This window comes from Electrona antarctica (genome assembly GCF_951216825.1).
Source record: "Electrona antarctica genome assembly, chromosome: 8".
Taxonomy (NCBI): domain Eukaryota; kingdom Metazoa; phylum Chordata; class Actinopteri; order Myctophiformes; family Myctophidae; genus Electrona; species Electrona antarctica.
In genome coordinates, this window is record NC_136789.1 from 52,144,942 (window position 1) to 52,170,825 (window position 25,884).

The following is a 25,884-nucleotide window of genomic DNA, read 5'->3' on the forward strand; positions in this document are numbered from 1 at the left end:
TAAAAAAAAAAAAAAAGCAAAATGGTGAATGTTTCGTCACAGAACCAGGGAAGCACTGTGGATAGATCATCTCTCTCTCTCTCATCCTCACACGACCATACATCAGAACAGAACTGGATATAAATGCATTTCCAACGTGTTCTCCTCAAACTCGAGGTTGGCAAGTGCTACTGGAAGCAAAGTTCCTCACAACCACATAACACTGCTGCTGTGTTTTGCGGAGAGAGGAGGACCCCAGGAATCAATTTCAAGATAATTACCGTTATGCAATTATTATTTTTTCTCCATTACAAGGATATAATAAATCCATAATTAGGATCGCCGCGATGTGGAATTGATTGCTTAATAAAAAACAAGAAGTGGTAAAACGGTGTATCTACAAAGAGATCAGAGACATCTGCACGATCTGCCATGCAACACTGGGGTCACCAGCGAGGGACATGCAGTTAAAAAGTGCGACTCGATGAAGGGCTTCTTGTTGCCTAGTAGTACGGTTACTCTGACGGACGTTTATGTACATGTTTATACATATCCGAAAACGAAGGAAAGGGAGAGGTTGGTGCCTGCTGAGGGTGGTTGCTAAAAAAAAAAGGAAAAAAAAAAAAAAAAAAGAGCGAAAATAATCCGAACAGACTCCCCTAAGTGTCATATGCATCGTTCGTGCATATATACGGCACCGTTTTTTTTTGTCTGTTGTCGTTTTCTAAAATGTGAAATTGAAAGTACAACGAGGGAGGTTGCAGTGAAGTGAACAGTGAGTGTTCGTGGCGGCCGGGCGGTGGTGGTGGTGGGGTGGCACAGTATTTTTGTCCCCCCCCCCCCCCCCCCCACTCACTTTACTCCTGCACCACGTCCGCGTCCTTGTGGTGGCGCATGATATGCTGGTTCTTCTCCGACGGCCGGCGGAAGCCCTTGGAGCAGATCTCGCAGCGGTGCGGATAGTCTTTCGTGTGGATGGAGATGACGTGGCGCTTGAAGCCCGACGCGTCCCCCGTGCTGTAGTCACAGTACTGACACTGGTAGATCCTCCGCTCCTTCTGGCCCTGGCCTATGACCACCGTCACGCTGCTCGCCAGGCTGGCCGCGCTCACCCTGGCCGGGGGAGTGGAGCTCCCCCCTCCTCCCCCTCCCCCGCCACCCCCACCGGCCCCGCTAGCCGGGGCCTTCTTGGGGGTCGCCGCCGCCGGCGGGGCGACCGGCGCCTCCACCACCACCGTCCTTGACGACATCTTGGCCTCGCTCTTTTCCGACGATGCCTGCTGCTGCTGCTGCTCCTTGGTGTGCACGGACAGGATGTGGCGGCTGAGCACGAAGGGGTCGGCGATCTTGAAGTTGCAGTGTCGGCACTGGTGCAGCTTCTTGGTGCGGTGCGCCAGCGAGTGCTTCTTGAGCTCCGACGGCCGGTGGAAGCCCTTGCCGCACACGGCGCACTTGTGCGGGTAGTCCTTGGTGTGCACGGAGATGATGTGGCGCTTCAGGTCGCTGGAGTTGGAGCTCTTGTGGTCGCAGTGGGCACAGTGGTGGGTCTTGTTCTCCTCGTGCGTCAGGCCGTGCTGCAGCAGCTCCTCCTCCTCGGCGAAGGTCTGGAAGCAGCGCTCGCACTTGTACGGCATCTCCTTGCTGTGCTTGGTCTTGATGTGGGTCTTGAGGTTGGACGAGTCGGCCGACTTGTAGTCGCAGTACAGACAGGAGTAGGGCTTCTCACCTAGGGAGGGCGATAGGGAAAGAAATATAATATCACGATATTCTTTTCAAGCAGTATCACGATACATGATGTTATCACGAAATGTTTTCATGCAGGTTTTAGTGTTATTGTTCAAGTTACTTCACAGTATAACCACCTACGAGGTAACACAAACTATAAAGACAAAGAAGTAACAGAACATTTAGACCAAAATACTTACAAAATGTTAATTTTGGCTAACAAAACCCGTCGTTCTACAAAAGTATAAATTAAGGCAGGGGTTCTCAACCCGTGGGTCGCGACCCCTCTGGGGGTCGCCAAATTATTTTGGGGGGGGGGGTCCAAATTATTTTTCTTTTTTTGCAACTGAATGGCTGGAAAATGGAAATGAAGAGTTTACATATAGTACACATAGTGCATACATACACCTTCCCTAATGATTATCTGGTTTCAGTATTTATTTATGGTGTATTGTCTCTATTATTAAGGTTATTGTAGCAGTCAATTTATATTGGGGGTCGGGAGGGGGCGGGACAGGGGTCCCGAGACACTGCCAAAGCATCTCCGGGGGTCCCCGGGCCAAAAACGTTGAGAACCCCTGAATTAACCCATTTTGGGGCGGGAACCCCATTATGCAACATTAGCATTGTTATGCTTTAGCTATTGAAAAATAGCAGATCTACAAGCTCATAGCGCGCCACCGAGTGGCGCGCTACGAGCTTGTAGGTCTGCTATTTTTGAAAAATCAAAGAACGACTGACATAGAAACATAGCTTTTTCAGAAAACTGTCAGGATGCAGAAGACATTTTTAGAATCTGATCTCAGGTCAAAATGGGTTAAGGTATAGAACTCCAAATCATAGAATGTGCATTCACTGTATCCCCTCCCAATGTATGAATTAATGAATGGACCATTGTAAAGCGCTTTGAGGAGGCACGTTAGTGCATAGAAAAGCGCTATAAAAATGCAATCCATTATTATTATCACAATATCCCATTCTGGGCGGGAACCCCTTTTGGTGTTTTAAGCATTATGTTATACTTTAGCTATTGCAAAATAGCAGATCTACAAGCTCATAGCGCGGCACCGAGTGCCGCGCTACGAGCTTGTAGATCGCTATTTTTGAAAGATCGCAAATCGCAAATCTTTGAATATACTCTTTCAGAGCGAAGGTTTTTTTAACTCAAGTCTTTGCTTCTGGGAGGGGGTCCCTGGAACAACATATTTTCAGATGGGGGTTGGCGGCCAATTACATATAAGTTTTGGGAGTCCTCGACATATTGAGCACCACTGATATAGAAACAACACACACCGGATTTAGAAGACATTTTTTTTAAATTTCAACATCAGTTCTAAATGTGAATATATATGATATTCATCAACCCACCCCTGTTCTCACCCGTGTGCGTGCGCATGTGCTTCTTGAGCTCGGACGGGTGGCGGAAGCCCTTGCCGCACTCCACGCAGATGTGCGGGAAGCTCTTGCTGTGCACGGCCAGCAGGTGGCGGTTGAGCAGGCCCTGCTCCGCCGTCTCATAGTCACAGAATTTGCACTTGTGCATCTTGTTGGCGGAGGAGGGCGGCGGCGACGACGACGGCGACTGGTTCTTGGGCTCGCCGCCGCCGCGGTGGTGGTGCTGCAGCCGGTGGGAGAAGAGCGCCGCCTGCTGGTGGAACTCCTTGCCGCACATGTCGCACTCGAAGGGCGCCTTGTTGTTGTTGCTGCTGAGCGTGTGCACCTCCATGTGGTTGTGGAGGCTGGCCTTCTTGTTGGTGGTGAAGTCGCAGTCCGTGCACTGGTACTTCTTCCGGGTCAGCACGTCCTGGTGGTGGTTCTTGGTGTGGCGCTTCAGGAAGCCTCTCGACTTGAACTTCTTGCCGCAGAGCATGCACGGGTACACGGTCAGCGGCTGGCCATACGGGCCGATGATGATGGCTATACGGACACAGGGGAGGGGGGAGAGGGAGGGAGATGAGACGGTGGGGCGCTACAAACACGGCGCACTAAAACTTTGCAGAGGTACATGGTTAGGCCTATGTCACGATAACAGTAATCGCCTAATCGCAATTATTTTTGCATAATCGGCAATCGTTTCCATGACAAATGTCCATAGATTTTCAAACATTTTTTTTTTTTTCAAAAATTTTTTTTTGGGGAAGATTAAGTGATTTCTTTGTATATTTAAGTTATTTGTCATATCTGCCCTGGGCAATTTGTGGCAAACAGAAATACAAATTGTAATATTCCAATGTTCAATGCACTAAACAATTAAATCGTTAATCGCAATAATTTGTGTGACAATTAATAGTCAACTTAAATTTGTAATGGTGACAGCTCTATGCACGATATGATGATAAAAGGTGCCCAGCCCACATGGACTTACAGGACACAAAATATACAGCTCCATCTCAATGAATTAGAATATTGTGTAAAAGTTCATTTTTTTGCCCTAAAATCCAAAAATCCTTGATTTAGTCGACTAAAATGTATTTTGGCTGGCCTTGATGCCGTCGTATCAAGGCCAGCGCTGCGACGCGTTGTGAGCTTGTAGATCGGCTACTTTCAGCATGCAACCAAGTGTAGAATGACTTATACTGGATCTCTTGTCCACTAGTCCCTGACTAACATTTGTTGACGAAATTGTCACTATATTTAGTCTTAGTTTTAGTAATCACAGCTTAGTATTTATTTCGTTTTTGTCAGTGGAAAAAGGGTCGCCGACGGACATTTTTCGTCACAGTTTTAGTCGACAAAATCTACACTGCAACCGAGGTTCCCCCGCCGCCGCCGCTCACCGGTTTGGACCTGCCGCGGCTCCGACCGCCGCCTGTTCTTGCTCCGCTGTCGGTTGAGCTCGTCGACGCCGTCCGACTCGTCGATGTGCAGCAGAGCGCTGGCCGCGCCGTTCCTGTTCTCACAGCTCTCGCTGTCCTCGGCACCTGAGAGAGAGAGAGACAGAGAGACAGAGAGAGAGAGAGAGAGAGAGAGAGAGAGAGAGAGAGAGAGAGAGAGAGAGAGAGAGAGAGAGAGAGAGAGAGAGCACGACGTCAACGATGACATACAGACACCTGTAGTTCTACAACCCCTTGCAGCAAAATGCAAGTTGCATGGCATTCAGACAGCGCTGAAAACGTGGAAATCTGGTTGGAAATACAAAGAGCTTGGCTTGCAGCATTGCCCATATTTCACCATATAAATCTAAATATCAATGGATGGACTAAGGAAGGAGGTCTCCCTCCATCTGAATTAACCTCAAGCTGTAATATCTGTTGTCTAAAAGGGTGTGTTGTTCACACTGTCCGCCCGTTAGGTTATGGAAAAGCGCTAAATGGAAACTAAGACTTTACATAGTACGTGGTGCATGCATAAACTTTTCTTAATGATTATATCTGCGGTTTCAGTATTCATTTATGATATATTGTCTCTATTATTAAGGTATTTTTGCAGTTAGTTTGTATTGGTGGTGGGGAGGGGGGCGGGGGCGGGGCGGGGGCCGCGAGACATGGCCAAAGCATTTCCGGGGGTCCCCCAGCCAACAACGTTGAGAACCCCTGGGCTAAGCAAGGGTCCATTTGAAGACCTGGTGCGGAGTGACATCTCGACACACAATTTATCGCGCATTTTATTAGCACCTTTTAAAAGGCGACCCCCTTTAGGTCATTTCTAAATTGTTTGGCTATTTTATTTAAAAAAAAAAGGGAGGACAGTGTGTGAACATACTTTTTCTTTTCCGATTTCAGGAGGTAATTTTTGTTTACTGACCATACGCTGCTGCCCAGGCCACGGGCATGAAGTCCTTGCTTAGAGAAACGCTCCTATCGTACGACGAGCGCTCCTGACTTACTGGCTCCTCCCCTCCTACCACCACCTCCATATAAACCTCATCAGTCACCTTGGACCCACCTGCAGCCGAGCACACGCGCACACACACACACACACACACACACACACACACGCACACACACACACACACACGCACACGCACACGCAGAGATGCAAAAATATGCTAATTCCGTAACCCATTCAGACATGGAAAGGCTATACGGTGTCTTTTTTTTGTGGTAATTTAGCTATTGAAAAATAGCAGATCTACAAGCTCATAGCGCGCCACCAGGTGGCGCGCTACGAGCTTGTAGGTCTGCTATTTTTGTCATGCGTCTAAGTCTTGGGAAAGCATCCGTTTTAGTTGTTACTGTATATCGTTGCTGTCGGGCAGAAACCTCTTCTTTTTTTCCTCTTACGTTTTTTCTTGAATTAACGGCCTACTCGATCATAGGTACTACATCGTCACAAAGCATTAAAAACGGCGTGAAGCGACGTGTTTTGAGCTTGTAGATCAGCTACTTTTTTTTTTTTGCCCCTCCTAGATCCAGCTTGTGGTTACCGTCGCCCACAAACTTCGTCTTAAACAAACATTAAATTCCCATCGACAATGAATGGAGAATTGTACGACGTCATAGTGTCTATTTTACGCCATGATGATTTACGATGATAAGAGCGCCCCTCACTTCACACACGGGTGTTATTTCATTATCTGGATCTTGAAAAGTACGTTTGGCACATGAGGCGTCCACCCCACAGAGACGATTATTTTTCGCAACTTGCAATATGGCATTCGCATTACGCTATTCTGTGAGGTCCCCCGGTTACAACAATGACAAGGCAATTCAAAAATGTTTTGCCGTTGCCAAGTGTTACCCTGTTTTAACATTACACTACGTAATACGTATTGGTGTCGACGGTCCAGTCATTCAATGTGTCAATGAAAAACGCACCGTCCTCCTTTTTGCCTTTCTAGGAAACATTTATATGACACCCGGCGGTCACCTAAGAACACCATCATGACAACAACGCCCCTGTGTCCTTGTTAGAACAGTCGTCTGCTATTTATGAAAAGTTGTGAAAATATTTATTTCAGAAAACTGGAGGATTTAGAAGATTTTTTTTAAATTTCGCCTAAAATGGGTTAAGTAGCGTGTCATCTCTGTGCCATGCATACAGAACCTGCTCTTTGGGATGCCGAGTTAAACACACACACACACACACACACACACCATGGTTTCCTTGGTTGGGATGAGAGTCTCCCACAGACATGTAGACCATCTTCTCCCTCAGCGTTTGGCCCGAAGACTCCGTCAGCGCCACGCTCTCCGTGTCGCCGTCGCTGATGTCCACCGACTCGCCTGCAAAACGTCGAGAGAGAGAGAGAGAGAGAGAGAAGTGATGACGACAAACCCTGTGCTTTAGTTTTTACATTCAATTTGAATGTACAGTGACTGACAGAAACAATACAAGGTTCAAGGTTGTGCAGGTTATGTACAGGTACATAAGAGTAAAACTTATTTTTGTTTGGCTTCCTTCAGACAATGCAGCAGCAAATATATAATACGACATCAAAACAGCAAAAACACAGCAAACAAAATAGAATATAGAGTGCAAAAAAGAGCAAACAAGAGTAGAAAAAGAGTATCATATGTACATGTCACGTGCAAGTTTTCCTTGTAGTAGGAAAATTATTATTATTTTAGTATTCTTTTATTATTTATTTTTTTAACTTCACAGTAGTCTATGTTCAATAAATATACAACAAAATAGTTTTAGAGAGGTGCAATTCGAGCTTAAAGGGATAGTTCAGATTTTTTTAACTTAAGTTGTATGAAATACTTGCCATTAATATAGTGGTTGCAACTGTATTAATTGATTGCCCGAGTCCTGTGGTGGGAGTTCTGCTCTGGTTTTGGTGAAATATCAAGTAGTTCCGGTCATTTTGTGGGGAGCACTGGGGCCACGCAGTAAAAGTAAATGAATCCACAAAACTAACGTAATTTGTATTGTTGACCTATTTCTAAAATATTAGTGCAACTTCCGTTTTTTTTTTACCCCTCTATCACACAGAACTATGTTTTTTGTGTCCATATCACTACGCCCAAAAAATAGTCAAAGTTGAACGAAAGTCACGCTAATATTTTAGAAATAGGTCAACAATACAAATTACGTTCGTTTTGTGGATTCATTTACTTTTACTGCGTGGCCCCATGCAGTGCCCCCCACAAAATGACCGGAACTACTTAATATTGACCAAAACCAGAGCAGAACTCCCACCATGGGACTCGGGCAATCAATTAATACAGTTGCAACCACTATATTAATGGCAAGTATTTCATACAACTTAAGTTAAAAAAATCTGAACTATCCCTTTAATAGTGCGGGGCGAGGGCAAAGGGTACGTGTAGAGCGGTACGGCCATACGGACTGGAGAGAGAGGGAGAGGAAGGGGAGGCTGGTTGTAAAAACAAAATAAAAATAAATAAATCCACATCCACATTTAGATAAAAATGGAGTGCCAGAGCCATCACACACAGCACGTGCCATGCGTTGCTTTCGGCCAGGAACCTTGTATCTTGTCAAAAATAATGAACGCAGTACTTCATCATACACAAGTGTCACACTAAAGATTTTGTGGAAGATGCTTCTGAACATAAATTGCTAGTTTGACCACTTCAGGTGCTCCAATCTTAGCCAGAATTAATGCGCATTGAGAGCTTGTAGATCGGTTATTTTCGCTGCAGCAACATGGTTCCGTAGAATACAATACATGCTGCTGGCTTCTATGGAATCCAATTGACTGAAATCCAGGGCCATTCTTGGCCAATACCGATGTTAAAAATAACAATTTAGCAGATGACTGATACCGATATATATTTCGTTTTTGAACTTTTTGTTGTATTTATTTCCCCCTTTTGTGCCAGGGAAACGATTACATCTTCAATACAAGAAATGAATGAATGAATGGTTTATTTCGTTTTTTTTCAGTGAGACGTTACAAAAAAAGTTTTCCCTTATGTGATCGAAAAGTATAGGTAGAAGCTAGTAGCTTATAAATGCCTATCCTTATTACATTTTGTTACATATTAACCCTTGAACTCCCGTTGACGGGATTGACGGAATTAATCAATAAATCCAAACCTCCCGTTGACGGAATTGACGGGCTGTCAATCGGGAGCCTAATCGGGACCTTAATGTAGCAAAATTTAGCATTTTCTGGCTAATTTGGCTAACGGCCGATGTAATGTTCCTAAAACCGGCCGAAATCCGCGCGTGCATGGTCGATCACGCACGCGCATGATCGCGCATGCATCGCTGCGTAAAATGCGATGTTTTGGGCTTGATTAGAGCTTAATTTGACTTAGTTATGAAAAATACGATGATAGCTTAGCATTCCGGACATCTGATGGTGTTGCACAGTAGCAAAGATACTACCGGATATTTTGATCCAAACCGGAAGTCGTCATCGCTCACTCGCTCTATTTGGTCAGAATCGGCATAATGGTGACATTACCGCCACCATCAGGACTGATTGTCCCAATACTATGGTCTTGCCCCGTAAAAATGAGATATAGTGTGTATACCGCGGAATGATGAATTAAAAATATGAATATATGTCACAAAAGGGCTGCTATTGGGGGTGGCACCACAAAGAAAAATTGTAAATGTTCAGAACCTACAGCTTGGTAGGCTGCAGATAACCAACCCACCAACGCAAAATGTATGCTTATATCAATAACAGATAAATATTGGCTACTGCCATCGGTTAATGTCGGTTTTATTTGCCGATACAGATATTGACCGATAATGGCAAATACCAGCCGATACCGATTATGTGGCCGATACATCGGTGCATCCCCACTGAAATCAGTGGTGGCGACTGAGAACTTGAATCGGTAGTGCTGCGCGATTCTTGCAAGTTCAATCTTCCACAAGAATTGAGATCACGATTCTCACCCGATTCTCATTGTTTCTAAGAAAATATGTATTGTCTTTATTAGTCTGCAGTTGCTGAACATGACTACATTCAAAATGTGGCACCTGGAGCCATAACTACTGTGGCTTTAAACAGACGACATCAAAGTGCTGTTGACTTAAACCTTGTCTCAAAGCCTCTCTCTTGTAGCAAAAACATAAGAGTATAACTAAAATGTATTGGACAGCCAACTAGTGCTGCAAGCCTGCATGATTCATGCTCAAATTGAGGAACTGAAATTGCGTAGTGTGACACGCACACGCACAGGAGGAGATGCAAAAATATGCTAATTCCGTAACCCATTCAGACATGGAAAGGCTATACGGTGTCTTTTTTTTGTGGTAATTTAGCTATTGAAAAATAGCAGATCTACAAGCTCATAGCGCGCCACCGAGTGGCGCGCTACGAGCTTGTCGGTCTGCTATTTTTGTCATGCGTCTAAGTCTTGGGAAAGCATCCGTTTTAGTGGTTACTGTATATCGTTGCTGTCGGGCAGAAACCTTTTCTCTTACGTATTTTCTTGAATTGAGGAACTGAAATTGCGTAGTGTGACTAGTGTCCGAATCTAGATTGCGGTGGTTTTTCGATTCATTGTGCAGCACTAGCGTCGGGACTGTTTGACCATGATTCATTGTGCAGCACTAGCGTCGGGACTGTTTGACCATGACTCATTGTGCAGCACTAGCGTCGGGACTGTTTGACCATGATTCATTGTGCAGCACTAGCGTCAGGACTGTTTGACCATGATTCATTGTGCAGCACTAGCGTCGGGACTGTTTGACCATGACTCATTGTGCAGCACTAGCGTCGGGACTGTTTGACCATGATTCATTGTGCAGCACTAGCGTCGGGACTGTTTGACCATGATTCATTGTGCAGCACTAGCGTCGGGACTGTTTGACCATGATTCATTGTGCAGCACTAGCGTCGGGGACTGTTTGACCATGATTCATTGTGCAGCACTAGCGTCAGGACTGTTTGACCATGATTCATTGTGCAGCACTAGCGTCGGGACTGTTTGACCATGATTCATTGTGCAGCACTAGCGTCGGGACTGTTTGACCATGATTCATTGTGCAGCACTAGCGTCAGGACTGTTTGACCATGATTCATTGTGCAGCACTAGCGTCGGGACTGTTTGACCATGATTCATTGTGCAGCACTAGCGTCGGGGACTGTTTGACCATGATTCATTGTGCAGCACTAGCGTCGGGGACTGTTTGACCATGATTCATTGTGCAGCACTAGCGTCGGGACTGTTTGACCATGATTCATTGTGCAGCACTAGCGTCGGGACTGTTTGACCATGATTCATTGTGCAGCACTAGCGTCGGGGACTGTTTGACCATGATTCATTGTGCAGCACTAGCGTCAGGACTGTTTGACCATGATTCATTGTGCAGCACTAGCGTCGGGACTGTTTGACCATGATTCATTGTGCAGCACTAGCGTCGGGACTGTTTGACCATGATTCATTGTGCAGCACTAGCGTCGGGGACTGTTTGACCATGATTCATTGTGCAGCACTAGCGTCGGGACTGTTTGACCATGATTCATTGTGCAGCACTAGCGTCGGGGACTGTTTGACCATGATTCATTGTGCAGCACTAGCGTCGGGACTGTTTGACCAGGATTCATTGTGCAGCACTAGTGTCGGGACTGTTTGACCATGATTCATTGTGCAGCACTAGCGTCGGGACTGTTTGACCATGATTCATTGTGCAGCACTAGCGTCGGGACTGTTTGACCATGATTCATTGTGCAGCACTAGCGTCGGGACTGTTTGACCATGATTCATTGTGCAGCACTAGCGTCGGGACTGTTTGACCATGATTCATTGTGCAGCACTAGCGTCGGGACTGTTTGACCATGATTCATTGTGCAGCACTAGCGTCGGGACTGTTTGACCATGATTCATTGTGCAGCACTAGCGTCGGGGACTGTTTGACCAGGATTCATTGTGCAGCACTAGCGTCGGGACTGTTTGACCATGATCTGCAAACTCACTGAAATCCCGTGCGTCGACTCGGGGCCGTTTGACCATGATGTGAACTCGGCGAGAACTTCAATCCATGCATGTGCGTCGTTGGGACAGTTTGACCGCGTGACGTCGTGAACTCACCCATGTCGTCCTCCCCCGAGTCGGCCTTGAAGATGTACACCTTGATGACCTCCTGTCCGTCCTCGTCCTTCTCCACCTCCTGGTCCTCCACCGTCCCCTCCACCGTCACCTCCGTCCCGTCGTCAGACACCATCTTACCGGCCTCGTCCACTAGAGGGAGCACACAGAAACATAATACATTTAACACCAACTTACCGGCCTCGTCCACTAGAGGGAGCACACAGAAATATGTGACCAAATCTGACTGAGGGACTGCCATTGGAGTTTTTTCCATGTCATATGAAAGCAGGGAATCATAGCTTCAAATTGACATATTGGTTGTTCAGTTTGACCCACCAGTTTTGGAGGCATGGCTTATAGAGTAATATCTTGCAGAAAACAGAGTTAAAGGACAACTTTATTTTTTTTCTACCAAGGTTCATGTTTTAGGTTGTTATTAGAGAAAGTAAAAGATGAGTGTTATTTTTTTTTTTCATTTGCTGCTTTCTTTCGTTTTAGGGATTTTAACTGTTTTTTACAGGGGGCGGGGGCATTCGAGCATGGTGCTAAATATGTATTTTTTTACAAAGTATTATGGAGATTTATTTTTGTATTATTTACTATAGTCCTAATAAACCCCAGGAAATTACATCTGGCCACAAATAAATCACAGGATCTACTGAATGTGAAGGTAGCCTACTGGGGGGAAGCCACACTGTGTGTCATAGGCTCAATGTCAGTTTGACACATTCAGTAGATCTCGTGATGTTTTGTGGCCAGATGAAATTTCCTGGGGTATATTAGGACTATAGTAAATAATTAAAAAAGAAATCGCTATAGAATGTTGTAAAAAAATACATATTTAGTCCCATGCTCGAATGCCCCCGCCCCCTGTCAAAAACAGCTAAAATCCCTAAAACGAAAGAAAGCAGCAAATGAGAAAAACAACCTAAAACATGAACCTTGGTTGAAAAAAACTAAAGTTGTCCTTTAAAGGAGAATTCCATGCTAGAAGGCTTTCTTACCTTTCTTTGTAGTCGTTACGTCCCCACCAAAGAGGTCCAGGTGTTTTTTGTGCAAAAACTCCTTATTGGCTATTTCCCCTACCATAAGCCCTCAATGAATTGCATTGAATGGAAATGGGAATTGAATGCGGCTATTGGGTGTTGTGCTAATTTGCTTATTTCCATCGAATTAAGTAGTAAAGTGTGCCGCTTGGGATATTATTTACATTATGAAGAGAGGATATATACAAAAAAGAATAAGCGAATTAGCACAACACCCCATAGCCCCATTCAATTCAATGCAATTCATGTAGGGCTTATGGTAGGGGAAATAGCCAATAAGGAGCTTTTGCACAAAATAACACCTGCAGGACCTCTTTGGTGGGGACGTAACAACTACAAAGAAAGGTAAGAAAGCCTTTTAGTATGGAATTCTCCTTTAAGAAAACAGGCTTGAAATGTTCACTTCTGTGATCTCTAACATTACACCTAGCTACATGTTTAAGCATGCATTTCATATTTACATGTCGATTTCAGCTCTGACACTTATTTCAGACATGCTCTAGTATGTGAAGAGTCTGCCTGTGCTATTAACTCATTCTGGTGAAAAGCTGAAGGTTGCGCGATGGCAGGCTCTCAGTCAAATCTGGTCACATTATATGCAGTAGATTTAACACCATCTTACCCGCCTCGTCCACCGGAGAGAGCACAGAAACATATGCAGTATATTTAATAAAGATAATGATAATCAGATAATTAAGCAATATTACACGAGAGGGTGTGGTTTAACGTGCTTATTGCCACGACAGTTCATGCGGTCAGGAACGAGACGTAGTCGAGTTCCGCAACTGGTATTGACTGGTTGTGTTTGGGGACTGGGAAGGAGGGGGACTAGTCCATTTTGTTGTTGTGACTTAGGCTCCCGTAGGCCGGGTTGTAACAGGTGCAGAGCTGACTTTACTCGAATGCTCTGCTTTCGCCGTAGACTTTGGAAGTCTTTTCACATGGCTTAACAATACCCCGTTTCTCTCTCTGTACGGACAGACCTTGAACAATGAAAGAGCTCTGGTTCTATGAAAGAGCTCTTGTTCTTTGTTGGGGGAAAAAGGAGGGAGTATGTCTCTAGATAAGACATTATTTTTCAACCTTTTTAATTAACTAAATGATGAAGTGGACCATTCAAGGATTCAAAATGATTGTGCGCGTAAGCACGTCTGACATTTTGATTACATGGGCAGTTATACCACACCGACACAAACATTGACTTATTAACCCATTTTGGGGCGTGAACCCCCTTTTGGTGTTAGCATTACGTTATGCTTTAGCTATTGAAAAATAGCAGATCTACAAGCTCGTAGCGCGCCACCGAGTGGCGCGCTACGAGCTTGTAGGTCTGCTATTTTTGAAAAATCGAAGAACCACTGACATTATAGAAACATAGCTTTTTCAGAAAACTGTCAGGATGTAGAAGACATTTTTAGAATCTGGTGATTCTGGTCTCAGGTCAAAATGGGTTAACTTTTATAACAATATGGTTATTATAAGATGTTTATTTCCACTGTATTCAGAATACAAGATTTTCCACTGGGTGGAAACCCTGTTTCTGTCAGCAGCACCCCACTACTGTATCTGGTACACACAGAAACAGACAACCTCTGTATCCTCTCTAAAAGCCAGATGTGAGACCCAAGTGAGTAGCCTCGCCAGAAAGTTAAATAAATTCGGAACAATTCTATTGAAATCCAAACCCCTTCGGACGTCTTTAGGGTCAGTGCTGTAGTCTGCAGGGTGTGAGATGGAGGGATGGCTGATTTAAGCCAAAGTCAAACGAATTGGGCTCATGTAGGTAATAATGATTACACACCTGGTGTGCAATAAGCCTATCTCACAGAATTTCCCCGCCCCCTTAATACGCCCCCTTTCGGGGCTAGTGGTGATAGCGTGACGTCACTCCATAGACGCTACATGTTAACAGAGGTAATTTAAGAAGTCTACAACTTTTGTTTTCTCAAGGTAAGGTTTGTTCTATCTGTTCGAGCTGATTTACCATCTTGTTTGCTTCATAATAATATTGGTCTGTCACATTTTCACATTAGGAAATGTACTTAGATTCTCCAGAGAAAAAAACGTGTAAATGCTAATGTTAAATGACACCACTATCTACCGGAAGGGGGCGTGGAAAGGGGGCTGTGAGATAGGCCTATTAGAACCAACCATACCAGGAGGTAATGCCTGGGCTCCACTGAGTTTGGTCCAAAAAATGAACCGGGGAAAATGGGTGACGCTGTGCAGACGCAACCTGGGGTGACAGGCCCTGGTTCGACTGAAAAAAAGGAGGTAAAAACGTAGTCGATGTACATTCAGATTAAGAGGTCTTTTCCCCCCAAGGCCCCTGGATAGCACTGTTCGCTAACCTTTTCTGGGGTTCCCGGGTCACCACAACGGCACGCAGCGCTTGCTCTACACCAGAGCCTGTAACTTTCAAACGGATTGTCGCGTGTGGATCATCATTGCGGTATTTTCCGGTTCTAGCGCACCCGTGTGTGTCATTTGAGGGCACGGGTGCACAGAATGGAGATAGGTGAAAATCAAAATGCTCTAGATCTACAAGCTACGAGCTTGTAGATCTGCTATTTTTGAAAAATGTGGCGCAAATCTTTGAATATATATTATAAATTTATTTCAGAGCGAACGTTTTTAACTCAAATCTTTGCTTCTGGGGGGGGGGGGGGGGGGGGGTTCCTGGAAGTTGGAACAACATATTTTCAGATGGAGGGTCCGTAGCCACATACAGATAATTCTGGGGGGTCCTTGACATGAAAAAGGTTGAGCAACCACTGACATAGAAACAGGTTAGGATTTAGAAGACATTTGTAGAATCTGGTCTCAGGTCTAAAACACCGTCTCACACACACACACACACACACTCACATGATATCATCAGGTAGTCTCCACAGCTGTCGTCCTGGTCCTCGTCATCTTGCGCCTCCTCGGGGTCCTCCTCCTCCAGTCCGTCCTCTTCGGGTATCTCGTCCCCCATGGCCACCACGCCCCCGTCCTCCTCCCCCTCCAGGGTCATGGTCACGGCCACGCCCCCGTCCTCCTCCTCGCACTCCTCCCCCTCCTCCTCCTCCTCCTCCTCTTCCTCCTCCTCGTCCTCACAGTGCACGTACTCGGACACCACGTCCTCCACGGCGTCCTGGATCACCAGCTCGTCCGGGGCGAACCTGTGGACCGCCATGTTGCCGCCTCCTCCTCCGACGCCCTCGCCCTCCGAAACCAGCACCGTCTCTTGTAGCTCCACGACAAACTCCTGTCCGCCAGCGCCACCCTCATCTGGGGAACGGAGAGGATTACACACTGTAACAACATTTCAACCGCTGGGAGGAACCTGCAGTCCCACTCCAGTGTAAATAGTATTTTGTGGTAGATAACAGCAGTGGTGGAAACTAAAGTAACTAAGTACTTGTACTTAAGTACTGTACTTTTACTGTAATTTTGAGGTATTTGTACTTTACTTGAGAATTTCCAATTTCCAGTACTTTTACTTCTACTCCACTACATCTCAGAGCCAAAATGTGTGCTTTTACTCCACTACGATTATTTGAAAACTTTAGTTGCTAGTTACTTTGGCGATTTTAATTTTGATTAGAAAACATACATTAACCACTTCAACCCTATACATTTCGACCATTTGAAAATAGCAGATCTACAAGCTCACAATGTGTCGCAACGCGACGCATTGTGAGCTTGTAGATCTGCTATTTTCAATAGATTTTGTACACATTTTGAACTTGTGAAATGGCGAATTCTGCAATATGAGTACTTTTACTTTTAGTACTTTAAGTACATTTTGATGCCGATACTTTTGTACTTTTACTCAAGTACATTTTCAATTCTGTACTTTTACTTAGTAGTTCTATATTGCAATATTGGTACTTTTACTTAAAGGACCACTTCACCACTATATTTCAACTTCATATAATTGGTCCTCACTAATGTTCATGATAAAATACCACACATTTTTTCTACTCAGTCTGTGACTCATAGGAGGACTGTGGGCAGTTTAGAAACCTGTCCACCAGTGACATCATCGTTAGGCAGATATTTTTTTAAACAAGATTAAAAATATATATATATATATTTAGATTTGTATTATCATGAGAACGATGGCTTCCATTATCGTATTGCAACTTTTCAGGAATAGAAAGCCTGCCGTTTCTATTAGCTTGGATTCCCCATCGATGATGTCACTGGTGGACGCGTGTCTGAACTGCCCACAGCCCTCCCATGAGACACAGACCGAGTAGAACAAAATGGTGGTATTGTATCATGAACAATTAGTGAGGACCAATTATATGAAGGCAGGTTGAAAGCAGTGAAGTGGTCCTTTAAGCAAAACAATTGAGTACTTTTTTCCACCACTGAGTAGCACTATTTGAAATGTGCACCCTTATGGCCAGAAAAATAATGAAGTCTGTGTGGTTGCTGAATTCCTACAATGCCCATAATGCTCCTTGTGGAGCGGGCTGCATGAAGGTGTGACTTAGTAGTCCAGGAAGGAAGTCAGACCACATTTTCATGACAATGTTTTGTCATGAACATGGATGGCTTCATGACTAAAATATCTAACAAAAAACATATTACACACATACAAACCCTCAGGGAAAGTGATTCTTTGTGTCCTAAACATCATTAAAATAAGATCTGGTTGCACAACAACACCCACGTAACTGTTAAAACACTACTTTTTGTTCATTATGTTGCTCTGGAACATGCCCATTAAGACCTGGCTGGAACACAGCTGTGTAATCTTAGCTTTTAACGACTCTAAACTAGTGCTGTACGATTCTTGCTCAAATGTGAATCTCGATTTTTCTTTTTCCTCCACAAGAATTGAGTTCAACGACTGTGGCTTTAAACGGACAACATCTCTCTCTTGTAGCAAAAACAAATAAAAATATGTTATACTTTATACTGCCCACCTGTGGTCCTCTTATAAGAAATCTAGTATGCAAAGGTTGCAAGTTGCATGGCGTAATGATACAGAATGCACCCAGAGGGGGCAGTGCTGGTCAGATGTTTGTCAATGCTGGAGTGAGGACTTTTAAAGCAATTTGAACCCATTTTGGGCGGGAACCCCTTTTGGTGTTAGCATTATGTTATGCTTTAGCTATTCAAAAATAGCAGATCTACAAGCTCATAGCGCGCCACCGAGTGGCGCGCTACGAGCTTGTAGGTCTGCTATTTTTGAAAAATCGAAGAACGACTGACATAGAAACATAGCTTTTTCAGAAAACTGTCAGGATGTAGAAGACATTTTTAGAATCTGATCTCAGGTCAAAATGGGTTAAGAAAAGCAACGGCTCAATGTATCTGAACACACTGTCACTATCAACATAACCAGAAGCTCACAAAGCGTCATAGATGCGTCGTCTGAAAGTGTCATGAATACAACATGTAGTGGGCGGGTCCCTGCTGCATCTCTCTCACAGCTAAGGAGTCCTTGGCCTGAGAAACCTTTGAAGACCCCTGAAATAGGGCTAAACATGTTTAAATAATACCTAATAACGTAATAAGGAAACATCATTTCAAAGCCGAAAAGACACAAAAAAAAACCCATCTCAAATAACACATCTTGAAGGATTAGGCAGGACGTGACGTAGCCATACCTAGAAATTTGGTTTGAATGTTGGGCGAAAGGAGGAGAGAGAGAGAGAGAGGGAGAGAGAGAGAGTCATCCACACACCCATGTTGTTTTACTGGTGTCATTAGAAACAATACTTTTTGTTTGTTTTGCGTGGCTCCGATGAGGACATCTCCACACAAAAACCAAATACGTTTTATTGAAACTCTTCCCAAAACTAGACAACTCAAACACACCACTACACAGAGCTGTACTACTACTGAACACTCAGTAATGCGGAGTTGACACTAAGGGCCGATTCATACTCCTATTGTAGAGCCTACAATGTGACGTCATTTGAGGTTCGGGGGGGCGCGGGTACCGTCCTAAAGTCGGCTCTTTGGTGCTACTGAAGATTTCTGACGAGCCGAAATCATTTCGGCACTACAGCGCCGAAACAGCGGTAAAATAGGAGTATGAATCGGCCCTAAGGGTTGCTTTCGGGGCCGGTAAGAGTTTGCTTTCCGGTTGCCCGACAGGGGAAGTGCTTGTTTGGGAGGGGGGGACGCAACCGTCTATAAACACAACACAAGTCCTCTGGTCTTGTACTCTGTAGAATGTAAAATAAGAGCATTATTTGGTGTATAATGTGCCGTTTTCACTGTTGCTAGATGTAAAATAAGTGTGAACCTCCCATAGTCATGTCCATAGCTATGTAGGACAGGTATTTGGCATACAAATTGAGGTAGGACCTTTTTTTTATCACACAGGTAAAAAAAAAAAAAAAAAAAGTAGGTACAAAAAAAAAGAAAAAAGTGTTACATTGAACGGTAATTCAAATTTTACCTGTCATTTTTTTTTTTAATGGACAATTAACTTTGTGGGCATGACCTTTGGGCAAGTATAGAACATGACCTGCTACTGAGACCGTAATAGTGCCAACCCCTGGGTAATGCATTAATGGGTGATTATTTACCAGATCCGTGTAATATTATTTTAGGCTCTTGAGAATGGATTGCAAGCCTGGTGTCATCCTCATCCATTGTCCTCACACTGCATTTGTCAATGGAGAGCTGAAAGGAGAACAATGAAGGGGTCAGGTGACAGGGTCCACGCCTGCCCTGCCATCACTCTCTCAACCACAGTTCAGTGCAACTTCAACAACAGCAGATCTCCATGCAACACCGCCACACAAAACACCTGGCTTCCTCCATATTTTGTCCCGGGAACACCTTTTGGTGTTTATAGCATTATGTTATACTTTAGCTATTGAAAAATAGCAGATCTACAAGCTCGTAGCGCGGCACCGAGTGCCGCGCTACGAGCTTGTAGGTCTGCTATTTTTGAAAAGTCGCAAAAAAATGTAGCGCAAATCTTTGAATATATATTCTTTCAGAGCGAACGTTTTGTTGGTCCCTGGAACAACATATTTTCAGATGGGGGTCGGCAGCCAATTTCATATATTTTTGGGGAAAATATGTTTGAAAACCACTGACATAGAAACAGGGTTTTTCAGAAAACTGTCAGAATCGTCCTCAGGTCACTTATGGTAGAGGTTTGGGTTGTGTAACTAGTTAGTTACCTTGCCATAATGCTAACTCCAAAAGGTGGACAAATAAATAAAAAACAATTGCTCCGTTGATTAGAAATTAGAAAACAAAATATGCTCCTTACATTTTGTATGGTGAAACCGCTCTCACACTACAGAGAAGATTGTGTGCACATCTCATTGCCTGTATTTAGGCCAGGTTGCTCGATGTCAAGGCATCAAGGCAAACATCAAAAAGGAGGAGGAAACATCTGCACACTTGTTTGTTTCTAGAGCTCTTTATTAAAAAGGCAAAAATGCAATTTCAATTTTCAACCTAGGTCTTCATCAGGCAAAGGTTATAATGACAGAAAACAGAACAAATATATACAAAAATCATTGATCATCCATAACACCTGGGAGTGGGAAGAAGCACAAATGCCTAAACCAATCCCAGCGCTAGAACATTTGCCTGATGAAGACCTGTCCTAGAGGGTCGAAGCATCGCATAAAGTAAGTCTTGTGGAGCTCTAGAAACAAGCGTGCGGATGTTTCCACCTCCTTTTTGAAACAGTTCTCAAAGTCACTATGTTTCACCGTACAATGAACGTCAGGGGTGCCCAAAAGGTAGATTGTGATCTACCAGTAGATCACAAAGGGTGTGCGGGGAGACCACATGACATTACCCTAAAAATAAATAATTGAAATGTAATCTGTCACTTGAATTAAGGTGACTTGATTGATTGACATCAAAACGGGCCTGTAAGCTCAAACCCACAATGCAATACTTTGGTTTTCAAGACAGTAGCATTACAAAGTTGCATACAAACAAAATCCTACCTATTCCATTTCCCCCCTCTATTTCAAGCCCCTGATGTAAGTCAATGAGGAGCATATTTTGAATGCTCAATTTCTAGTCAGCGGAGCAAACATTTTTGATTTCTTCTTGCCCACCTTTGGCGTTACATCATCATGGCACGGTAACTAACTAAAAGGTCTTTACAATGTCACTATTTAAAAAACTATATTATAATCATGTATTATTATTTTTCCACAATCATGCAGTATGTTACAACACCAGGCAGGCAGGCAGGCAGGCAGGCAAGGCAAGGCAAGCAGCACAACAACCATTGGTGCACTTGTGATTGTGGTGCCATTGTGATCGTACTGTGATTGCACTCGCCAATCAGCACAACAGCAGATCACAACATTATGCACGCCACACGGCCATTATTACAAGCATGTCATGTCATCCAGTTCAACTTGCTGGTGGTGGGCTGGTATAGGCATAGAGTAAGACAGAGTTAGGACGACTCTGTTCACTTCATGGGGCCAGTCTTCTACATAAGACTTCTGTTGAATGGAGACAACAAATGGGGACAAGTCCTGGACTGGAAGTTGGCAGAAATGCATTGGACAGAGGCAACAGCCCAGCTTTAATGATCTTAAATCCCTTTATTTTAGATTGTTTTGTTTTTTCTAATAGTACAACATAAACATTACAGAGACTTTAGTCGTCACTGTACAATACTTTAAAACAGTTGGCATGTTGCACACACGCCTAAAACTGCTCTCATCTGCGTCGCCCTTGTTGAAAACAATGTATTTCACACTCCAGCTTGTCCCCGTTCAGGCTGCATGAACAGTGCTCGAGCCGCGCTCAGCTTTCTGCCCCCTCAATGTCGTAACTCTGTCTTGCTCTATGGCAGTCTGATGCACACGGCCCAATTACATGCATGTCATGTAATGTCATCCAGTTCAACTTCCTGGTGTGGTGGGCTGGTACAAAGGATGCTGGGTGGACAGACAAGCTGCAACCAAACCGAATGCAAAGAAGCATGAACCCATGTAGCCTAGCCTACAGAAGCTACTGACACAACAAATTAGGGTAATTGAGAGTGATATTCACTGTGTCTACAGACCTACAGAGACTCTAAGTGGGGTCCCGGGAGCGGCGGGGACCCCCAGGGGTCCTTGGGGCAGTTCCAGGGGGTCCCCCAGCTAAATTATAGTTTGGAACCAAATGGACCCTTATGGGTCTGTAACTCTGAGAATGTACAAATGTACATTGTACACTCTCAGTTAAATGAACATAGATTTTACTATGTAAATTGGGAGTCCCAGGGATAGACATGTCATTAAATGGGGGTACGTACGTAGCCTAATGCATGTCAAACTGGGGGTCCTCGATAAAATGGTTGAGAGTCACTGCTAGAGCCGTAACAATCTTCCCTTATGAGGGTCCCTGGCATATCTTTTCAAATGGGGGTCCGTGGGCTAATTAGTGTCAATTTGTCTCCACCAACAGCCAGTCTTTTCGGTTCAGTCTCAAGCACTACCAACCAGTGTTGATTTTGACAGCAATACAAATTTTGATTTTAGTTTTAGTCACAGTCTTCTGAATGGTTTTCATTTTAGTCACATTTTTGTCACCTGGAATGTTGTAGTGTTCTATTTTTAGTCGACTAAATATCATAAGACTTTATTCGACTAAATCTACAGTTTATTTAGTCGACTAGTCTAAAATGTATTCTGGCTGGCCTTGATGCCGTCTGATTTTACACTTGCTGCGACGCGTTGTAGATAGATTTGTTGTCAGATTTCATGCTGTATTGATGTTGGTACCATAAGGAGAGACAACAGGCAAACGATCAAATTGACAATTCTTCTACATTCGATTATTGTGTAGACTTCTTCTAGTAACGCAGATGTTTAACAATAAATTCAACACTTTTACACTCTCAAGAGTTAAAGATCCAATAAGGGGCCATTTGCATTTCCAATACCAACTGTCCATCATTTAGTTGGGGACCACCTGGAACCCCCTCCTCAAGGACCACTGGTGGTCCCCAGACCACTGGTTGAAAACCACTGACTGACACAACAGTGATTCATGTAACAGCAAATAAAACAATTGGTGCTATTACATGATTATATTATACATTTATAACCATTAAGTGCAGATTTTTTTTGGGGGGGGGGGACGGACGTATATATATAATGATGCCTCAGTTGCCTAGTGAAGTCTCTACATACAGTACATTGCATCAAATTTCAGGGAGTGCAACCAATGCAAACATGTATGATGCGCTAGTGCAGAGCACGGTAACATAGTAACAAGATGTAAACAGTAGATATGCATGCATGCATGCATGCATGCTAGCAAGCAAGCCGGGGGATGCCATTTAATTTGCACTAGTGCATACACCATCCCCCCACCTCCAGGTGGGAAAATGCCACTGTCTGTGTGTGTGTGTGACTTGTGCTTTTTGAAAGATGCTCAGTGTCACACAAAATCTGACGTACACAAACAAAACAAACTGAACACACGAGCAGAGCAACGTCCTGGTGTATTACGCCGCTATTACCATACATAAACAACTGTGCAATGTAACAACTGCTATCTGACAGCATTGTGGCCATTGTGTTCAAGAGGTTAGGCGGTTGCCTTAACCTACTGATGGGGGAGAGGGGGATATACCCCCCCCCCCCCCCAGCCCAGGGGTTTAATGTTTTTTTCCCCCCAGACTACACCATCTATTCTCTGAAAATAAACTCAGTGGGCTTGCAGATCTGCTATTTTTCGCCCAATGATCGCCCGCCCCCCAGAAAACGCACGCTAGTGTTCAAGTGGGTTAAACTTAACGCCCCTGGCTGTCATTTCGGCTACTGGTGGTCATCTGCATGCATTGCCATGGGATTTGGGGACACCGGAGAGACCAAACGCATAATATTATGCTCAAAAGGCACATTTAATTGCACAAAATAATTGCACCTACGATGATGACCTAACCTGGACATACGTTACAATGTAGCCATTATTAGTTGCAATGTAGCGGCTCCAGTTCCCCTCCCCACACACAGTCAGTCACACACACACACACACACACACACACACACACACAAGGAGCTGCTAGCTACATGTCTGTATCATGGCTCACTGGTGGTGGAGGAACAGGAACGCCTTCCCCACTATTGGTTTTCATTAACCCAGCGGCCCTGCGCCATTTTGTTAGCCAGATATCTCCCAACAAAAACGTTTAATTATTATCACAAATGGCGAGCTTTTAAATGAACGCGCGCGCAACGCCGCTGCGGTTAACGTGACATTGCTGCAACAAAACGACCTCACTCGCAGCCCCCAAACACAGTCACGTTTTTAAACACGCACTATTGAAGGTGTTTTGTTTTAAGTGAGTCGCTTAGCCGTGTGGCTAACCACGGCCCGCTCTGTGTATAAAAGGCCTCTCTGTGGCCTAAAAAGAGAAAAGGCCCTCTTTCCGTCCTTTCACGGCCTCCGCCGTACACAACACACACAACAACACAACAAAACATGTATTCGCATGCAATACAAAGACATAAACAGCACAAAAAAAGCCCAATAAATGCGTGCAAAACGTGCAAAAAACAAACCCGCATACCAGATTTTATAGCGGGACGGACGGGGGAAGGGGACCTCTTTTCTTTCTTCTTTGGTGGAGAGACAGGGTATAGTAGTCGTTCCTTTTTTTTTTTGCTTTGCCTTGAGTTTTCCAACCGCGCCAGGGCCGTGCTGTGGTTCCCCCCACACTCGGGCTGGGATTCGACCGGGAGCCTGCGTGTGTATTTTGGGCGGGGAAGGAGAAGGAGGGGCCGAGCGAGCGAGCGAGCAGCAGAGACCTAGTACTGTGTCTATACTGTGTTAGTGTAAGTGTCCTCCAGGCTAAAGGCAAGGCAGGGCAGGGCAGGGCTACTTGCAGCCGGAGCTACTTGGTCGTCCCTCCCGCTGCATGCATGCACTGCAGCCCCCCGCTCCGCTCCGCTCCCAAGGCCAGGGCCGTCCTCGTCCCGTCCACCCCGTCAGCAAGCACTAGGCAGCAACGTCACTGGCCTCGCCGCCGCGCACTGGGCTACACGGGGAAAATGCGGAAGGATTCTCCTGCGAAGTCCAAAATAAATGGTGGTGGCTTTTGTAGACCACTACTGGTAGTACTATCACCAGACCAGGCAGACTATACCAGCAGGCCATGGCATGATGACAATGATAACTGCTATTTGTCCCCAAAATGACTGCAAAACATTGCTGATATTCGTTTCCAAAAGCTTTATAGACCTACCCTGTATATTATAATGTATATGCAATGTGACATAGGCCTACATTCAATTGAAAATGTAATTGACATAGCTCGTTGACTGATGCTGTAGGCCTATATTTTGAGTTTTGACACTTGCTTTGGCAATGCAAACGTATGTTTGCATTAACAAACCACATTCACACACTCCTTTTGTTATTATGCATGTGGTTGGTTGGTTGGTTGTTTTAAACATTGATATTTATAAGTGTTGTATTAGGGTAGGTAGACCAATTCACACATGCAAGTACTTTGGGTATATTTGTAGTCTCTGTCTGAGATACAAATGGACAAATTAACTGGATTTCATAGAGCCTACACTTTATGTTGCACACAAAAACAAGTAGGCCTACAGCAATATAGAAATATCCAAATGTATTTGATATAGCCTACATTCAGTATGTTATGTGTTAAACACGTCATTTCATTTCTGCAACATTTGCCATAACCACAAACACATTTCTTATTGTGCAAATGTATATACAATTATATATATATATATATATATATATATATATATATATATATATATATATATTACAGTGCACATAACCTTGAATGGTGTAGGCTTGAATGTCATATTACACATTAATGAAAATAACAAATGTATAGAGCCATAAATATGCACACACACACATAAAACACACACACACACACACACACACACACACACACGAATGCTTAGTGTTTGTTGGTTTTACATACTGTTATGTATTTGTGCTATATTGTATTGTCTCGAGCTCACGTCAATTATGTCCAATTCATGTCTCATTGAAATCATAATGTCATTGAATTGTATCTTGAATGTTAAACGTTGGGATTGCACGTCTAAATATATATGGTACATGCTAAATGGCACATGAGCCTAATGTTGCAGTTGTAACATTTGCAATTTTGAAGCCATGGTAGGTGACATAGAATGTCATTGTCTGCGTTAATTCAGTCAGTGTATATTTTATTGCAGCATTTTCAATTATGAATATAGTCATGGCATTGTCCATGTCTGCGTTCCAAAACACCCCAAAAG

General features: G+C 44.2%; 1 protein-coding gene across 1 annotated transcript; it reads right to left on the minus strand.

Moving 5' to 3' along the window:
• LOC306927460 (zinc finger Y-chromosomal protein 1) lies at positions 1 to 24,259 on the minus strand. The gene is made up of 9 exons (XM_079507211.1): positions 24,168 to 24,259; positions 19,195 to 19,291; positions 15,524 to 15,928; positions 11,610 to 11,759; positions 6,741 to 6,869; positions 5,449 to 5,589; positions 4,482 to 4,625; positions 3,085 to 3,621; positions 1 to 1,705 (listed from the first exon to the last, which is right to left on the minus strand). Exons 2-9 carry the CDS (start codon positions 19,259 to 19,261, stop codon positions 837 to 839), a joined length of 2,442 nt encoding a protein of 813 aa, XP_079363337.1. The 5' UTR covers positions 19,262 to 19,291; positions 24,168 to 24,259; the 3' UTR covers positions 1 to 836.
• Positions 24,260 to 25,884: the final 1,625 nt, after the last annotated feature.